The sequence below is a fragment of the Magnolia sinica genome, chromosome 15 (genome assembly GCF_029962835.1).
Source record: "Magnolia sinica isolate HGM2019 chromosome 15, MsV1, whole genome shotgun sequence".
Classification (NCBI taxonomy): domain Eukaryota; kingdom Viridiplantae; phylum Streptophyta; class Magnoliopsida; order Magnoliales; family Magnoliaceae; genus Magnolia; species Magnolia sinica.
In genome coordinates this window covers 34267773-34282457 of record NC_080587.1, presented here as the reverse complement: position 1 = coordinate 34282457, position 14685 = coordinate 34267773, and the positions used below count along the sequence as shown (strand labels likewise).

Sequence of the window (14685 nt, the reverse complement as noted above, 5' to 3'; positions counted from 1 at the left end):
TCAGATGTAAAGTGCAGCACACGTGTCAAAGTTTTTTGGGCCCCACCCGTGATGAATGTGTTATATCCACACCGTCCATCCATTTTGCCAAATAATTTTAGGGCATGAGCCCAAAAATGAGGCACATCCAAAGCTCAGGTGGATTGCGCCATAAAAAACAACAATAATTAAATGTTCACCGTTAAAAATTTATTGGGGCTAGAAAAGTTTTAGATCAAGCTGACATGTGTGTTTTCCCTTCATCCACGTCAATGTGACCCAATTAATAGGTTAGATTGAAAATAAACATTACAGTGGACTTTAAGAAAATTTTAATGGTGAGCATTCTATAACCAATATTTCCTATGGTGTGGTCCACCTGAGATTTGGATATTACTATTTTTTTGAATCCTGACCTAAAATGACGTGGCAAAATGGATGGACGATATAGATAAAAAATATACATCATAGTGGGGCCCACTCGGGTCTGATCAGATTGGATGGAAAATAAACATTACCGTGCACCCTACAAATTATTTAACCGTGAAAATCATTATCTCTGTTGCTATTTTTGGTGTGGTCCAGATGATCTCTGGATATAATTCATTTTTTGGGTGGTGCTCTAAAATGATCTCTGAAAATAGATGAACGGTGTAGATGTAATAAATACATCACTGTGGAGCCCAAATAACTTTGATCTCCTTTGAACTGTTCGTACAACTCGGAGCTCGAGGACTGTCAGCGCTCGTCTTTGCGTGACATGTACCTACAGCAATAGTAGCTAGCTGCTGCAGATTAAAAAAAAATGGAGAGAGAGGGAAACGAAAAGAAAAAAAGAGGGAAAGAAGAGAAGAAAAAAAGAGGGAAAGGGGGAAAGAAGAGATTGAGAGAGAGAGAGAGGAAGAAGAAGAAGAAGAAGAGGAAGAAGCCGCAGCACTCAGCAGGGCACAGCTGCAGCCGGGCGCAGCCGCAGCTGCTCGAGAAGAAGAAGAAGAAAAGAAAGGAAAAAAATGTACGTTTTTTTTTTTTGTTTTCAAGTCCGTAACGGCCGTTATGGCCCGTAATGGCCGTTACGGTCACAGAATTCCGTAACGGCCGTTTCGACCCCGTATCGCGTAACGGGTCCCACCGTTACTGTTATGTATCGGCCGTTACGGCCGATACATAACCGATTTGGGATACCATGCCTACTTCACATGGGTCTCACCTCACATGAGCCACCACCTCACATGGGCCACTCACCCCGAGTGTATCCCTCCTTCACATAGGCCACCCCACTCGGCACTCGAGTCCGGTGTGAAAATGGCTTTGCATTAATCACCCCCGGTGAGGAGTTTCAAACACGAGACCTCTCGCTCTAATACCACTTTTGACGCAGGACAATTAACCACTTGCTCTGAAATCTCGAATTGATAGAGCGTGGCGAATCAATCCCTTTATCTCATAGCCCAAGTTAGGTTCTCAGCCAAACCCTCCTCGTGGGCCCCACTTCACATGTGGGTCGCCTCACATGAGCCACCCGCCTCACACGGGCCGCCCACCCCGAGTGTGCCCTCACTTAACATAGGCCACCCACTCGAGCCCGGTTTGAAAATTCCCCTACATTGCTAGGTCATAATCTGTTTATTCTCTTAATCCAATAATCATAGTCACCAGCACCTTCCTTGGGTTTACTTGCAGTTGCATACTTTGTTTCCCTTTCACAGTTAGGAATTTTTTTTAAGATTTAGACCATCAAGGATTGTTGGATTCATTTAATTTGAGCCAAGCCATCTGGACACCAAGAAGATCTGACAGATTGAACACCATGACCGTACCATCAACTTTTCCCACCATTATAACATGGATAAATCAATCTTATATGGAAAACACACAACTTACCATCAACTCTTCCCACCATTATAACATGGATAAATCAATCTTATATGGAAAACACTCAACTTATGTTGAAAACAGGCTGCTAGAAACACATACAATTGAAAATGGGCTGTCAGAAACACCTCAATCACACAACGGTAGAAAATGATCTGTCAAAACCTCCTACAATCACTTGTCCATTACACTGTAACCATACAATACCCCTTGCGCTCGCACCAATAATTCATTTGGTGTGGAACATGGGGATAAGCCTTACAATATTGCGATTCCTCTTTATGTCTAACAGTGTTTTAAATAGCTTATGCTACGTATTGTAGCCTAGCCCACGCTTTATAGCTCAAGAGAATTGCCTAAGTTGCATGTAGCATATGCTACACGCTATGTTGCATGTAGCATTTGCTACACACTACGTAGCATGTGCTATGCACTATGTAGCATATGCTACATGCTACATGGGGTACGCTACCCACTACGTAGCCTACACTACATACTATGTAATATCCGCTACATGTTATTTTTCACTAAAACATTCATCATCATCATAGCACTAGCATGAGTTTGGAATGTCATATTGTTCGGATTCATGTTGGAAGTTTTTGCATAGGTTTTATGCTGGCTGTCAACCTGATGCAACCCTCCATCTGGGCTGGGGACTGGCAATGAGAGCATAAAATTCCCGTAGGTGCAATATTATAGACTATTTCATAGGTTGACGACAATCAAGCGCTATTTAATAGTTTATTATGTTGGTTGATTACAAACAAGAAATCAGTTCCAATCAATGAGTTTTTCATTAGAAAAGTAAAATAAATTAATGCTTTCAATGATTTATTGTATTATTCTATTTTCACTAAAAAATAGTTAATGTTTCAATGATTTCAGTGAAATAATAAGAGCAACTAATTATGTAAGTTCTGTTGCTATTTCTTTTCTTTATACTTACTCCTTGCCCTATTTTCCTATTATTTTATTTAAATATTCAAAAGTAGTGTGTAGCTCGTAGCTTATGCTACACGCTATGTATCTTATGCCTCATTCTTCAGAGCGGTGAACACTGTGCTATTCGCTATTTAAAACACCGATATCCAATGTTGAAAAGAAGGCATCGTTAGCGCACAGCACCACATCCAACATGGTTTTTGCACACCCAAGGGAATCAAAACCCTAGATTTCCTAAAACTGAAATTAGTCCTGAGCATTAAAGAAGAGTTTCACAAGAAGGGAAAAAAAGAAAAGAAAATTGTATGTGAGGATCACTCTGATACTATGTAAATTTTATGATTGAAGGTATAAGACGAAATGGGGAGAAGAGAATAGATAAAAGCGCAAAAGAGGAAGAATAAGAGTGAATATGAAAAAATGTGGGATCATTCCCTCCCCCTCACACAAACATACACACCCTTTTGTCATAAAGTACAAGAAAAGAACTAAAATGCCCTTCTGAGTTTTAGATGATAAGAAAGGTGACCTACCCCTACTCTTTAGAATGGCCCTAGGCTATATTTGCCATGGTATTGAATATGGATAACACGTGGGCTACACTATATGATCCGTCAATATGGTGGGCCACTGAAAACATGTACTGTCAACAGATACACTCATTCTATTATACTACTCACCAACTATTTTAACAGTTTCTGCATTGATTTCAGTTTTCCTTATATTTTAAGTTCATTTTTTTTGGTTTTTACATACTAAAGCTGCTGCCGCACGGTGATCCATAATATCCGGGACAAGCCTATGATGATTGGATACTAAAACTTGCTATATATCGCTACATTGTTTGCCAAACTGTTTGTCATGTAAATTAATTTTGTTACATACCAAATTCATCTGCATTTTTTTGGATTAGTTGTCAGTTGTCACAATGTGATTTTGATTTGGTGCTTTTTTCAGAGACAGAAGCACCACAAATTTCGCCATCAGATAACACTCAACTGCAAACAAAACCTATTTATGGTGCAGATCAATCTGGTTTTAGTGTAGTTGGTGGTTCTCAACATTATTATCAGGTGCTTCTCTTCTAGCACATGTTCTGAGATTGATATTTTCAGATTGTATAGAGAATTGTATGTCCTTTTTTATCTCAAGGTTATGCTTCTTTGTGGATAATTGTATGTTCAGGTGAAAATTTTCACATTCCTTTTTGTTCTTCTACACCAGGACAATATGCAACTGCAGCAGCATCAGAGTGTCTCCAGCAGTCCTTATGGTGAAAGTTACCAACAATCTTTCAGTGCATCGTTTGGGGGAGGGCGGGGAGGATATCAACACATGCAGCCGAAACAACAGTTCCAAGAGTACCCTACTTCATCTTTTCAGCCAGCAACATTCCCCCAAGTGTTTCTCCCATCACAGCCATCTCAGGTTCCACAGGTAATCCGAATTTCTGGGCTTGTTTCGAAAGGGGAAGTAAATGAACCATCCCCCGTTTTTTCAAGAATACTGATCATCCTTAACTTATATGTTATTTTGGAATGGCTTTTGGTACTGCATTGCAATTACTAATCTTAGATTGTTACAGTGTTTTAAATAGCTTACACTGTAGCATGTAGCTAACGCTATGTAGGCGTAGCTTAGCCTTAGTACTACGTAGCTCATGAAAGTAGCTTAAGCCGGATGTAGCCTTCACTTCATGCTAATTTGCATGCGCTACATGCTACGTAGCTTACACTACAAGTTATTTTTCATTAAAACAAAAATCAACTAATGTTTACAATGATTTGTTACATTTTTCAATAAAAATTAGTTATTCTTTTCAGCGATTTTAATAAAATAGTAGAAGTAATAGTTCTGAACCAGTTCTGTTGCTCTTTCTTTATCTTTATAGTTAATCTTTACCCTATTTTTGCTATTATTTTTGTTGTGATTGGTTGCACCAAATGTCATGAAATTTCATTATTAGTCATTCTAATTTGGTGCAAAGTATCATGAAATCAGTGTTTTAAATAGCGGTAGCGTGATGCGTAGCGCTCTGCCCTCTATAGCGTGTAGTGTAAATACGTAGCGTGTAGCGTAAGCTACACGATACTTCTATTTTTTAATTTAAAAATAGGACAAATATAATAAATAGTGAAAAAAATGAAAAAAAATATAAAAATGCCCAAAATATGATTCATTTTTTCAATTATAAGCATGTTCAAAAAAGTTGTTAGTTATCATTTATCAAAAGCCAATCCACACATATAAGCCAAATCAAATAATTATCACATCAACAACTTTCTAAACAAACCACTTTAATTAATAGTCTAATTGAAACCGCCAGTCACAACTATGAAAAGAAATAAAAATCCCATAGGTTAAAAGTATCAAGTATAATATAAGTGTCACATTCCTCAACATTAGAAACAAAGAAAACATGAAAAAAATAATAAAAAAAATAAAATAGTAAAAAAATACATTGTAGCTTACGCTACGGATGCTACGCGCTACGTAGCTATAGCGTACGCTACGACCCTTGTAGCGTACGCTACCTGGGATTTACGCTATTTGGGACGCTACGTAGCGCTATGGCCACGCTACGCTACGTAGCGTACGCTACCGCTACGCTACGGGCGCTATTTGAAACACTGCATGAAATTTCATGATATTTGGTGCAACCAAGCACAACTGTTGGTAAAAATCTAGAAGCAGCATATAGCTTACGACTCACGCTACGTAGCTTATGCCTCATACTTTAGAGTGAACGCTACCTACATGCTAAGGTATTCCATAACAGTAAACGTGTTACAGCCATTGCCGTTACCATTACGATATTGGCTGTAGTGGTTGTTATGGATTTTTTTTTTTTTTTTTTTGAGAAAACCTATTTTGGCCCCGTAACGGACCATGATGGGTCTGTTTTGTGTCAATTTTTTCTATAACAGCAGTTATGGTCGTTATGACCCTCTGACACATAACGGTAACCACTGTTACCATTACATAACCATTTGCTATTTTCTATTTGAAACACTGGATTGTTATTGTGATATTTTGATCTTATTGGTTACTTAAAGTCCAAACAAGTGTACAAGGCATAGATGATTAGACTACTACATGTGCCAGGCTGTTAGACAGGTGGAATTTCCTAACTGTCCAGCAGATAGGTCTGACCTCATGACATTCTTGTCTGAAAATCAGGCTGGTCCACTCATTAGGCAGGGCCCAAAATTCGAAACAGGTTGACGGCTTAGAAAAATTCAAATAATTTTTCTTCAGCTGTTCTTTTGTTTCATAGATTGTGTCCCACCTGATTAGTGGATGGATCTGATTCTTGGGCCAGAATCTACACAGTGGGACCACATTGATAGATGTAATTGATCTTGTGGTTACTTGCCATGCTGGCACAAATAGTGGTATGTACATGAGCTGCCTTGTATGTGTGTAGCTGTCTCAATTCTCTGTTTCTGAAATAGGAAGGTTTGCATTATTTGTTGTGTAAAAGTAACAAATGTTATAACATGATAGATTCCTATTCCTGGTAGCGTGGATGGAAAAATTCTTGCTAGTCTCTCAACGTGGCTTACTGACGCTGGCTTCAGATTATTTCCCTATGCTTTTGGAAATTTAGGAAGAGAACTGAGGCTGAAAGCCATTCAGGTTCAAGTTTATGTGGTTAGAGGTGGTGGGTTTCTCCAAATTGATGAAAGACTGGTGGGGGTCTTTCGATGTGGAGGGCTATGTAGGCAGTGTTCAAATTATCCCCGATATTATCGAAATATCTTCGATATTATCTTTATTTCGGGATCAGCGATACTGATAACGCTGTTAGTATAAAAAATTTCAGGTATTAGCAATGTATTGCTAAGTATCGCCAACGTATCAATATCGCTAATATAATCACCAATATTTTCAACTATGTAACTTCTAGGTGTCGCTTGTATTGCTAATGCATCAATATCGCCAATGTATTGCCAATATTTTCGAGTATGTAAATTCTAGGTAATGCTTGTATCATAAGTGTATCGACGATATTTCAATGATATCACTAATGTATTCATATCATCAAAATTTTATTTATTAGAAAAGAAATTTTTTCTTAGGCACATGTTTGTATGTAGTGTTCAATTTGTCATTGAGAATATTGATAACATCTCGATATTATCGATATTACAACATGCGCGATATTGACACCAAAATCTTTCATTTCATTTCCAATTGTTGATGATTTCTTGGTGAAATATCATGTGTTGTTGATATTTTGCAATATGGATGGATGTTTGGATGGAAGGTTGGATGGTTAAATAGGCAGGATGGGATGGTTCAATTGATTTCTTACAGCAACAAATGCTTTTAAGGCCCCATTAAATGGAAACTTGTTATAAATGCATTCTTTTTGTACTTTTTATTATTATTTCTAAATATGCAAATATGTACATTTTAACATCTCATGAAGTTTCACTGAAAATTCCACCATTTTCTCTATGTTTCCCCGCATTTCCGGTTATCAACGATATCAATATTGTTTCTGTATCCCTGGCCAGTGAAACTTGTGGCGACACTGATACTTTGAACACTGTATGTAGGTTCAAGTTATGTTGAAAATTGAAGCGCAGAAGGGAAAAACAAAATTAAAAACTGGAAGAGGGTAGTATTGGGAAAAGGGAGATTGAAGTTGAAAACATCCTTAGCTCTCAACATAAAGTTGGAAGAGACAAAATTGTTGGAGGAGGAGAAAAACTTACGTTGGAAGCTCGCAAAAGACTATTATTGCCGTCTTAATGAAGAAGAGATCAAATAGAGGCAATGCTTGTGAGCTACATGATTAAAAGACGATGATAACAATGTAAGGTTTTTTCATAGTATTGCGGGTGCTTGGACCAAATGCAACAAGATCAATAACATTGTTGTTGAGGGTAATAGGATAGATGAGAAAGACATCATATGCAAACGGGTGGTTAGATTCTATAAAGAGTTGATATCGGTAGGAGGGTGGAGGTGACCAAAGTTGGGTAACCTTTCTTTCAAGAGTCTATCAAGGGAAGAGGTGGATTCGCTTGAGAAACCTTTTTCTGAAGATGAAGTGAAGGTTGTGGTGAATTCATTGGGTAGGGACAAAGCGCTTGGCCTAGATTCCCCTTGGTGTTTATATATATATATATATATATATATATATATATACACACACACACACACACACACACACACACACACACACATACATATTTTTTTATTTTTTTAAAGCAACTGAGAAATTCATTGAAACGAGAAAAGAGCCTACAAAGAAAAAAAAAAGAAAAAGGGCAAAAAAAGGACCCAGCTGCTGAGATAGCAGACAGGCCCTAAAAGCCTAGAAAGCTAAAATCGACCGACTTAAGGCCATTTACAATAGAAGCCCCTTGGTTTCCCCTTGGTTTTCTTAGGTGTTTTTTGGGAAGTTGTGAAAGGGGACATTCTTTGAGAGGGATCGACTATCAGCAAAACTTGAGACATACTTTGCTATTTGTTATCATTCCAAAGGTAATAAGTATGGAGAGGGATTTTAGATCTATTAGCTTTGATAAGTGGGCTATATAAGATTCTTGCCAAAGTTTTAACTTCCAGATTTTGAGCAGTTTTGGCAAGTGTCATATCGAAGAGTGAAGGAGCGTTTATAATAAGATGATATATTCTGGATAGTGCACTTATAACCCATGAGTGCATATATTTGGACCTCGGATTATCTTCAGTATGTGGATGATACGCTACATTTATGTGATGTCGATGCAGTCTCAGTAGATAACCTTTGAAAAATCACCTTTTGTTTTGAAGTCACCTTGGGTTTGAAAATCAACATTGCTAAATCTGAGATGTTGGGAATTCAAATCTGCTTGGAAGGTTTGTGTGGGCTCACTAACATTTTTGGGTGCAAGATGAGTCTTTTCCTTAGAAGTATCTTGGGTTGCCTCTTTGTATTAGGAAGCCGGCTTAGCATCTTTAGGATAGGGTGATTGAAAGGATCGAAAGAAAACTAGCAAGTTGGAAATGTAGGTACTTGTCCTTGGGAGGGCATTTAACTCTAATTAAGGTGGCCTTCTCCAATGTGTCCATATACTTCATGTCTCTCTTCAAATATCCTAGTCGTTGTTGGATGGGCTTGAGAAGTTGAGAAGAGATTCCTTTTGGAAAGGCATTAAAGAGGGTAAGAAGTTTTACCTTCTCAAATGGGAAGAGATTTGTAGGCTGATAGAGGTGGGGGTGCCAGTCCGGTCTTTAGAAGTTTGGGTGATATGATCCTCGCCCTTCTTAGGAGGTGTATTTGGAGATTCGATTTCAAGCCGGATATTTTATGGGGAGAGGTGATAGCTAACAAGTATGTTGTGTAGGGGGGGTGAGTGGTTTGTGAAGAGATCTTTATATAGAGCTTCAAGTATTTGGAAGGCGATTGTGGTGGCCGAACATTTCAGTGATGTTTGGTGTGGTAACAATGATCTTTAAGATTTATTTTCTAGAGCAGCTTGTCTTGTTCTCTATCGCTGCATCTTCGTGGCGGATTATGATTCTGTTTGGGGTGGCCACATGGTTTGGAATCCTCCTAGCTGTAGGAATATGATGGATGAGGATATTATTGAATTCGTTGGGTTATTGGATCATTTAAATAATATAATCCCTTCTCAAGGAGATTTATTGCTTTGGTTGACGCATTGTTCTTGGTAAATTCTTTGTCCACTCGCTCTTTGGGTTGATTATTTTGCTGCGTCGAGTCTCCGGTTCACCCCATCCCTATCACCATTAGTTCTACAGATCCCTCCCTCATGTGGAGTTTTTTGTTTGGCCTAGTGGGTTGGAAGAGGGTTCTCACGGTTGACAATCTTCAAAGGAGATCTCCAGTTCTTCTCAACATCTCTGTCTAGTGTATGGAAACTGAGTCAATCAACCACCTTTTTCTTCACTTCCTGTTTGCTCGGAAAGCTTGGGAGCATTTTTTTGTGTTTGCTTAATACCGAGTAGGTGATGCTGAAGTCAGTGGATGACTTTATGTGGGTGTGGCATAGGAGTGGAGTTGGCAAGGTTGGAAAAGCAAAGTGGAGGTTGATTATTATGGTCGTGTTTTGGGCAATATGGGGTGCTAGGAATTGATGTTGCTTTCAAAATGAGAGGGTGGGTGTTGAGGAGGTCATTAGGAAAGTTAATTTATTTTATATGTGTATGTGTGTGTCTTGAGTTGGGTTGTTCATGTAAAAGCTATCTCGGCTGATATTCTTTAGTAGGAAGGTTTCCTCGGGTTGTATTCTTTTCTCACTTTTGCGAGCTTCTTACTTTATCTCTCTCTCAAAAAAAAAGAAAAAGAAAAAAAAGATGTAAGGATGGGTTGAAAGGAATCATTTGCAAGCTGGATGTCAAGAAGGCTTGTGACTATGTGGAATGAGACTTCTTAGATTACATGCTGGGTTGGATTGGGTGTAGGTGAAAGTGGAGGGAGTGGTGTGGTATGGGAAGATTCTCGGTTCTGATTAATGGGTTTACAAAAGGCTTCTTTAATCGAGGGGTATCAGGCAAGGAGATCTGCTCTCACCCTTTCTTTTTGCAGCGGTAGTGGAAGCCTGTAGCAAAATGTTGGATTGTGGGTAGGAGGTTGGTCTTTTTTTGTGGGTTCAGTGTTGGAAAGTCAAAGACCCCTGATTTCCCATCTTCAGTTTGATGGCAATACGATTATGTTTTGCGACACTGACGCCATCATGTTGGATAAGCTTTGAAGTAGTGTTGGAGCTGAAAGTAAATATCGCTAAGAGCGAGATGTTTGGTGTTCGCATATCCAAGGTGGAGGTTGAGCAGTTGGCGAGAATCTTTAGGTGCATGGCAGGCTCTTTTCACTCTACTTTGGTCTACGTCTATGCATAAAGAAGCCGGTTAAACATTTGAGGGACACAGTAGCAGAGAGATTTTAGAGTAAATTATTTAACCGGAAGAGTTAGTACCCGTCTCTTGGTGGCTGAATGACCCTTATTAAAGCAGCCCTTTTGAACTTGCCAATCTACTTCATGTCCTTATTTCAATGCCCAAAGTCAATGTTGGTTAGGTTGGGGAGGATGAGGTGGGAGGTTTATGGTAGGGGTCAAAAGAGAAGAAAATTTTCCATCTGCTAGGATGGGGGGAGGCGTGTAAATCATATGAAGGAGTTGGCATAAGGGATTTGGTGCAGATGAATCTTGCACTGTTAGGGAAGTGATCGTGGAGGTTTGGGATGTAAAAAGGTGCCCTTTGGAGGTAGACCATTGCTGATAAGTATGGATGTCAGGATAGAGGGTGGAGTATTAGGGATTCCTCACTATATAGAGCATTGACTATTTGGAATGGGGATTCTTTGATGAAATCCATGTTTTTGAAGGGGTCAGGTTTTCTCTTGGTAATGGGGAGGAAATCTGCTTTGTAAATGTTCCCTACAAGCTGTGTTTCTGCAATTGGCCTGCTTTTCATGGAATGCAATAACAAGGTTGCTCAATGCTTCTCTCTTATTGCAGGGAGTCAGTTGTTTAGTCTCTCCCTTGCTGGAGGTTCCTTCTCGATGACAAGGTGGAGGAACTCGCATATCTATTGGATCGTATCAAGCTGTCCCCTGGTGAGAGAGAAATAAGATAGGATGGTTTAGCGGATGAAGAAATCAGGGCATTTTGTGGTTCACTCATGTGTTGAGAGCTCAAAGCAAGGATGGCATGCCCGAGAAGACACATCATGTATGGTCTTAAAGAGCTCCCTTGAAGGTTGTGGCTTTCAGATGGTTAGTCGAAAGGGAGAGGATCCTAACCTTCAGAAATCGTATATGGTGATCCCTAATGTTTGTATTATTTGTATTACATGTGTTGAGTTGGTCAATCATCTTTTTGTACATTGCTAGTATGCTCACTTTGTGTGAAGCGGCTTCCTTTGGAGCTTTAATATAGCTTGGACAATGCCAAGTTCTGTTGGCCGGGTCTTCATGGCTTGACATGGAGTTGGTCTTCAAAAGCAAGGGCGTTTTTGGAGATTGTTTGTTGGCTGGCCTTTGGGTGATATGGGGAGAAGAAATGGGAGGTGCTTTCGAAATGAGAGCAATACAGAGCGAGTCACCAGTAAGCGATGCTATATTTTATGTAATGGGCTTCTTAAAGATAATTTTTTTTCCTTACTAGGGCTGTAATTTTCCTCTTTTGTGTTGTAGTGTTTGTACCATCTTGGCACCCCTCTTAATAAAAATTTCGTTACCTTTCAAAGAAGAAAAAAAGGGGAAAAAATCTAACAACATATAACATGAGCCATTAGAAAAGATCACAACAAGTATAAGTGAACAAATATAGATAGTTGCTTTCTGAAGTTTTGGAGAAAAAAGAAGAAGAAATACCACTTAATTAGTAAATGCGTAAAGTTATGCAATTGCCTATGTGGGACCCATTGTGTGTTGTGTAACTGTGTAAGCCTTCCAACTTGCAAGCCTTACCATTATGATGGGATGCCCCAAGCATCAGGCCCAAGGTGTACCATATCGTAACGGCTGATACGAGGGCATAATGGTCATTACACCCTTGTATTGGTTGTTTTCTTTCTCGACAAAATCTTGAAAGATATCTAAAAATCCAGAAAAATGTAAATATTCCAAATATGCATTTTTATTTTTTGTACATGTCTATGGTAATATAATGGTCCACTCGTTGGTGAGAATGTTGTATTGTGTTGTTTGATGAATTTATGAACCTGAAAACCTGGAATTAGCTGCAAAACTCCTAGATTTAATTTGCTACCCATCTAAGTATCAATGATGGATGTATTAGAATAAATGTAATACCAAAATCTCTCACATTTGCAGATGTTTGCTATTATTTACAGTAATTTAGTATATATTACATGCCTGATGACTTCTGTACATTACAATGTACATTCCATTTCAAGTTTTCAATATACCAGATACTTTTGTGTCCCATTCTATGATTCTTGTCCTGTCATCCTTGAGAAAAAAGTAGTTTTTATTAACTCCCTTGCAACTTGATCATATGGATACCTTGATCGTTTCTCAAGGGAGTTTCTTTGATACCAAATGCAACTAGATTTAGGAAGAAGCTAATTGCAATAAGATTACTGGATTGATGTCCGAATCATAAAAGAGGAAAGAATGCAATTATTGTGAGCAGGCTCATGTAAAGAAACAAGAGAATTTGCTCAAATAGAATACAATTCAACTATCTTATTCCTTTGGCCTAAGCCTTATTTATAATGAGAATTTAAAAATATGATTCCTAGCTAGCCAAGATCTCAAAACTAGGAAAAATAATGTTTATTTCCTTACATAGAATCTCTAAAATGAGCACTTAAGGAGGAAAAATCTAAGCTTATTTATTTCCTAACATAGAGATTTGAAAGAAAAGGAAATTAGAGGTAGGCTGAAAAAGGAAAATGGGCCTTTTCTTGTGCACACGTGTGGAGCATGCATGTATGGGATGTGGGACAATTGCATCGGTAGGCACGCCATAGAATATACTATATAGCTCCCCAAAAACCTCCAATTTCATGTGGCGGGCTGCATGATGGTTGAATTGATCGTGCTGAACAGTTTGGTTGCCATACACACACGCACACCAAAGGATACCTCACACGAATAAATGTTGTAGAACTAGCTTATGCTACAACGTTGGAAAGGAGCAGGCCTCCCAAAAGGGTGAATAGAAAAATCTATGGAAAACTGGATCTTCAAATGAAACAAAAAGCATCAAGGGGGCATTAAGGACACGAACATACCTCTCTTTATCTTTAGAAGAGATTCAATCAAACAAAAAATGAAAATTTTGAGCTATTTAGCTGTACGGACATGAAAAGGGGAAAACTCTATATATCTCCAAAATTTTGTTGAGTGATCTCTTTCTAGGTCCAAATTGAACATTTAAAATTTCATCTTGAACTATTCTGTTGGTTGAGAGAATCGAGTTGGTGGAGTTTTGCCGCCGGTGATGGCCTGGTTGGATATTAAGCTTCGAGTGCTATCATCCAAAAGCATTATGTTTTTATAAAGGCTAGGCTCATGTGTTAGTTTTACACCAGTTAGATAAAGCTTGTGGCTCTGCAACTGTACACTTGGCATAGGATTTCTTGATCAGTGTGATATTACATATATGCTCCATCCACAATGGGACCCACAATTTGGGTGGTTTGGACAGCTCTACATCATTGCCTCATGATGAGGACGAGTCATCACCATTTTAAAATTACTGCTGAACTAATGTAAAAGTCCAGCCCTTAAAAACTTTGGTTTTTAAGCTTGAAAACGAGAACATCGTGTAGCATATGCTACATATACCATGTGCAATGTAGTGTGGAGTGAACGCTACACCCCAAATAGCGGAAGCGACAGGGTAAATATGCTATTTTGATATGCTGTGTGGCATGGAGGCTACACTATGCTACGTAGCATACGCTACACACTACGTGGCGTACACTATTTAGAACACTGCCGTAAAGTAAACTTCACAACTCAAAACATGCTTTAAAATTGAGCCATTCATGTTGCTCTCATTCTCTATCTTTATATATGGTGATTAGAACACCCCTATTGAATTATTGACATAAATTTTTTTGTGTATTTAAAATGAAAAAGAAGTGAAACTATTTATTTGTGGAACTCATGTATCTCCAATGAAAGCAAATTTGGATCTTCATTCTTTTTCCAAATCCATTCCACCATCATGGCAACCAACCAAAATTGTCAAACTCTGATGACCAATGAGCAATGGCATTTGGCAAGCAGGGGTCAAATTATGATTGGTGATTGCCACTGAAGAGGTTTCCTTTTTCTTCATTTTCTTGTGTTGTTGAGAAAGATTTTCCTTATATGGTAATAATGGTGAATTCTTTTGTTTCTTTCTTCTATTTTCCCACCTTAATTTTCTATAAATTTGTTCTTTTTAA

The 14685-nt window shown here is 38.5% G+C and overlaps 1 protein-coding gene across 2 annotated transcripts in view; it reads left to right on the top strand.

Annotated features, from left to right (window-relative positions):
• LOC131227102 (protein transport protein SEC31 homolog B-like) overlaps positions 1-14685 on the top strand; it is a 105231-nt gene that overhangs the window by 69840 nt on the left and 20706 nt on the right. For both annotated transcript variants that reach the window (XM_058222809.1, XM_058222810.1), the window contains exons 17-18: positions 3754-3869; positions 4021-4233. In XM_058222809.1, the coding sequence (XP_058078792.1) occupies positions 3754-3869; positions 4021-4233 (329 nt within the window). The remainder of the gene's footprint in view (positions 1-3753; positions 3870-4020; positions 4234-14685) is intronic.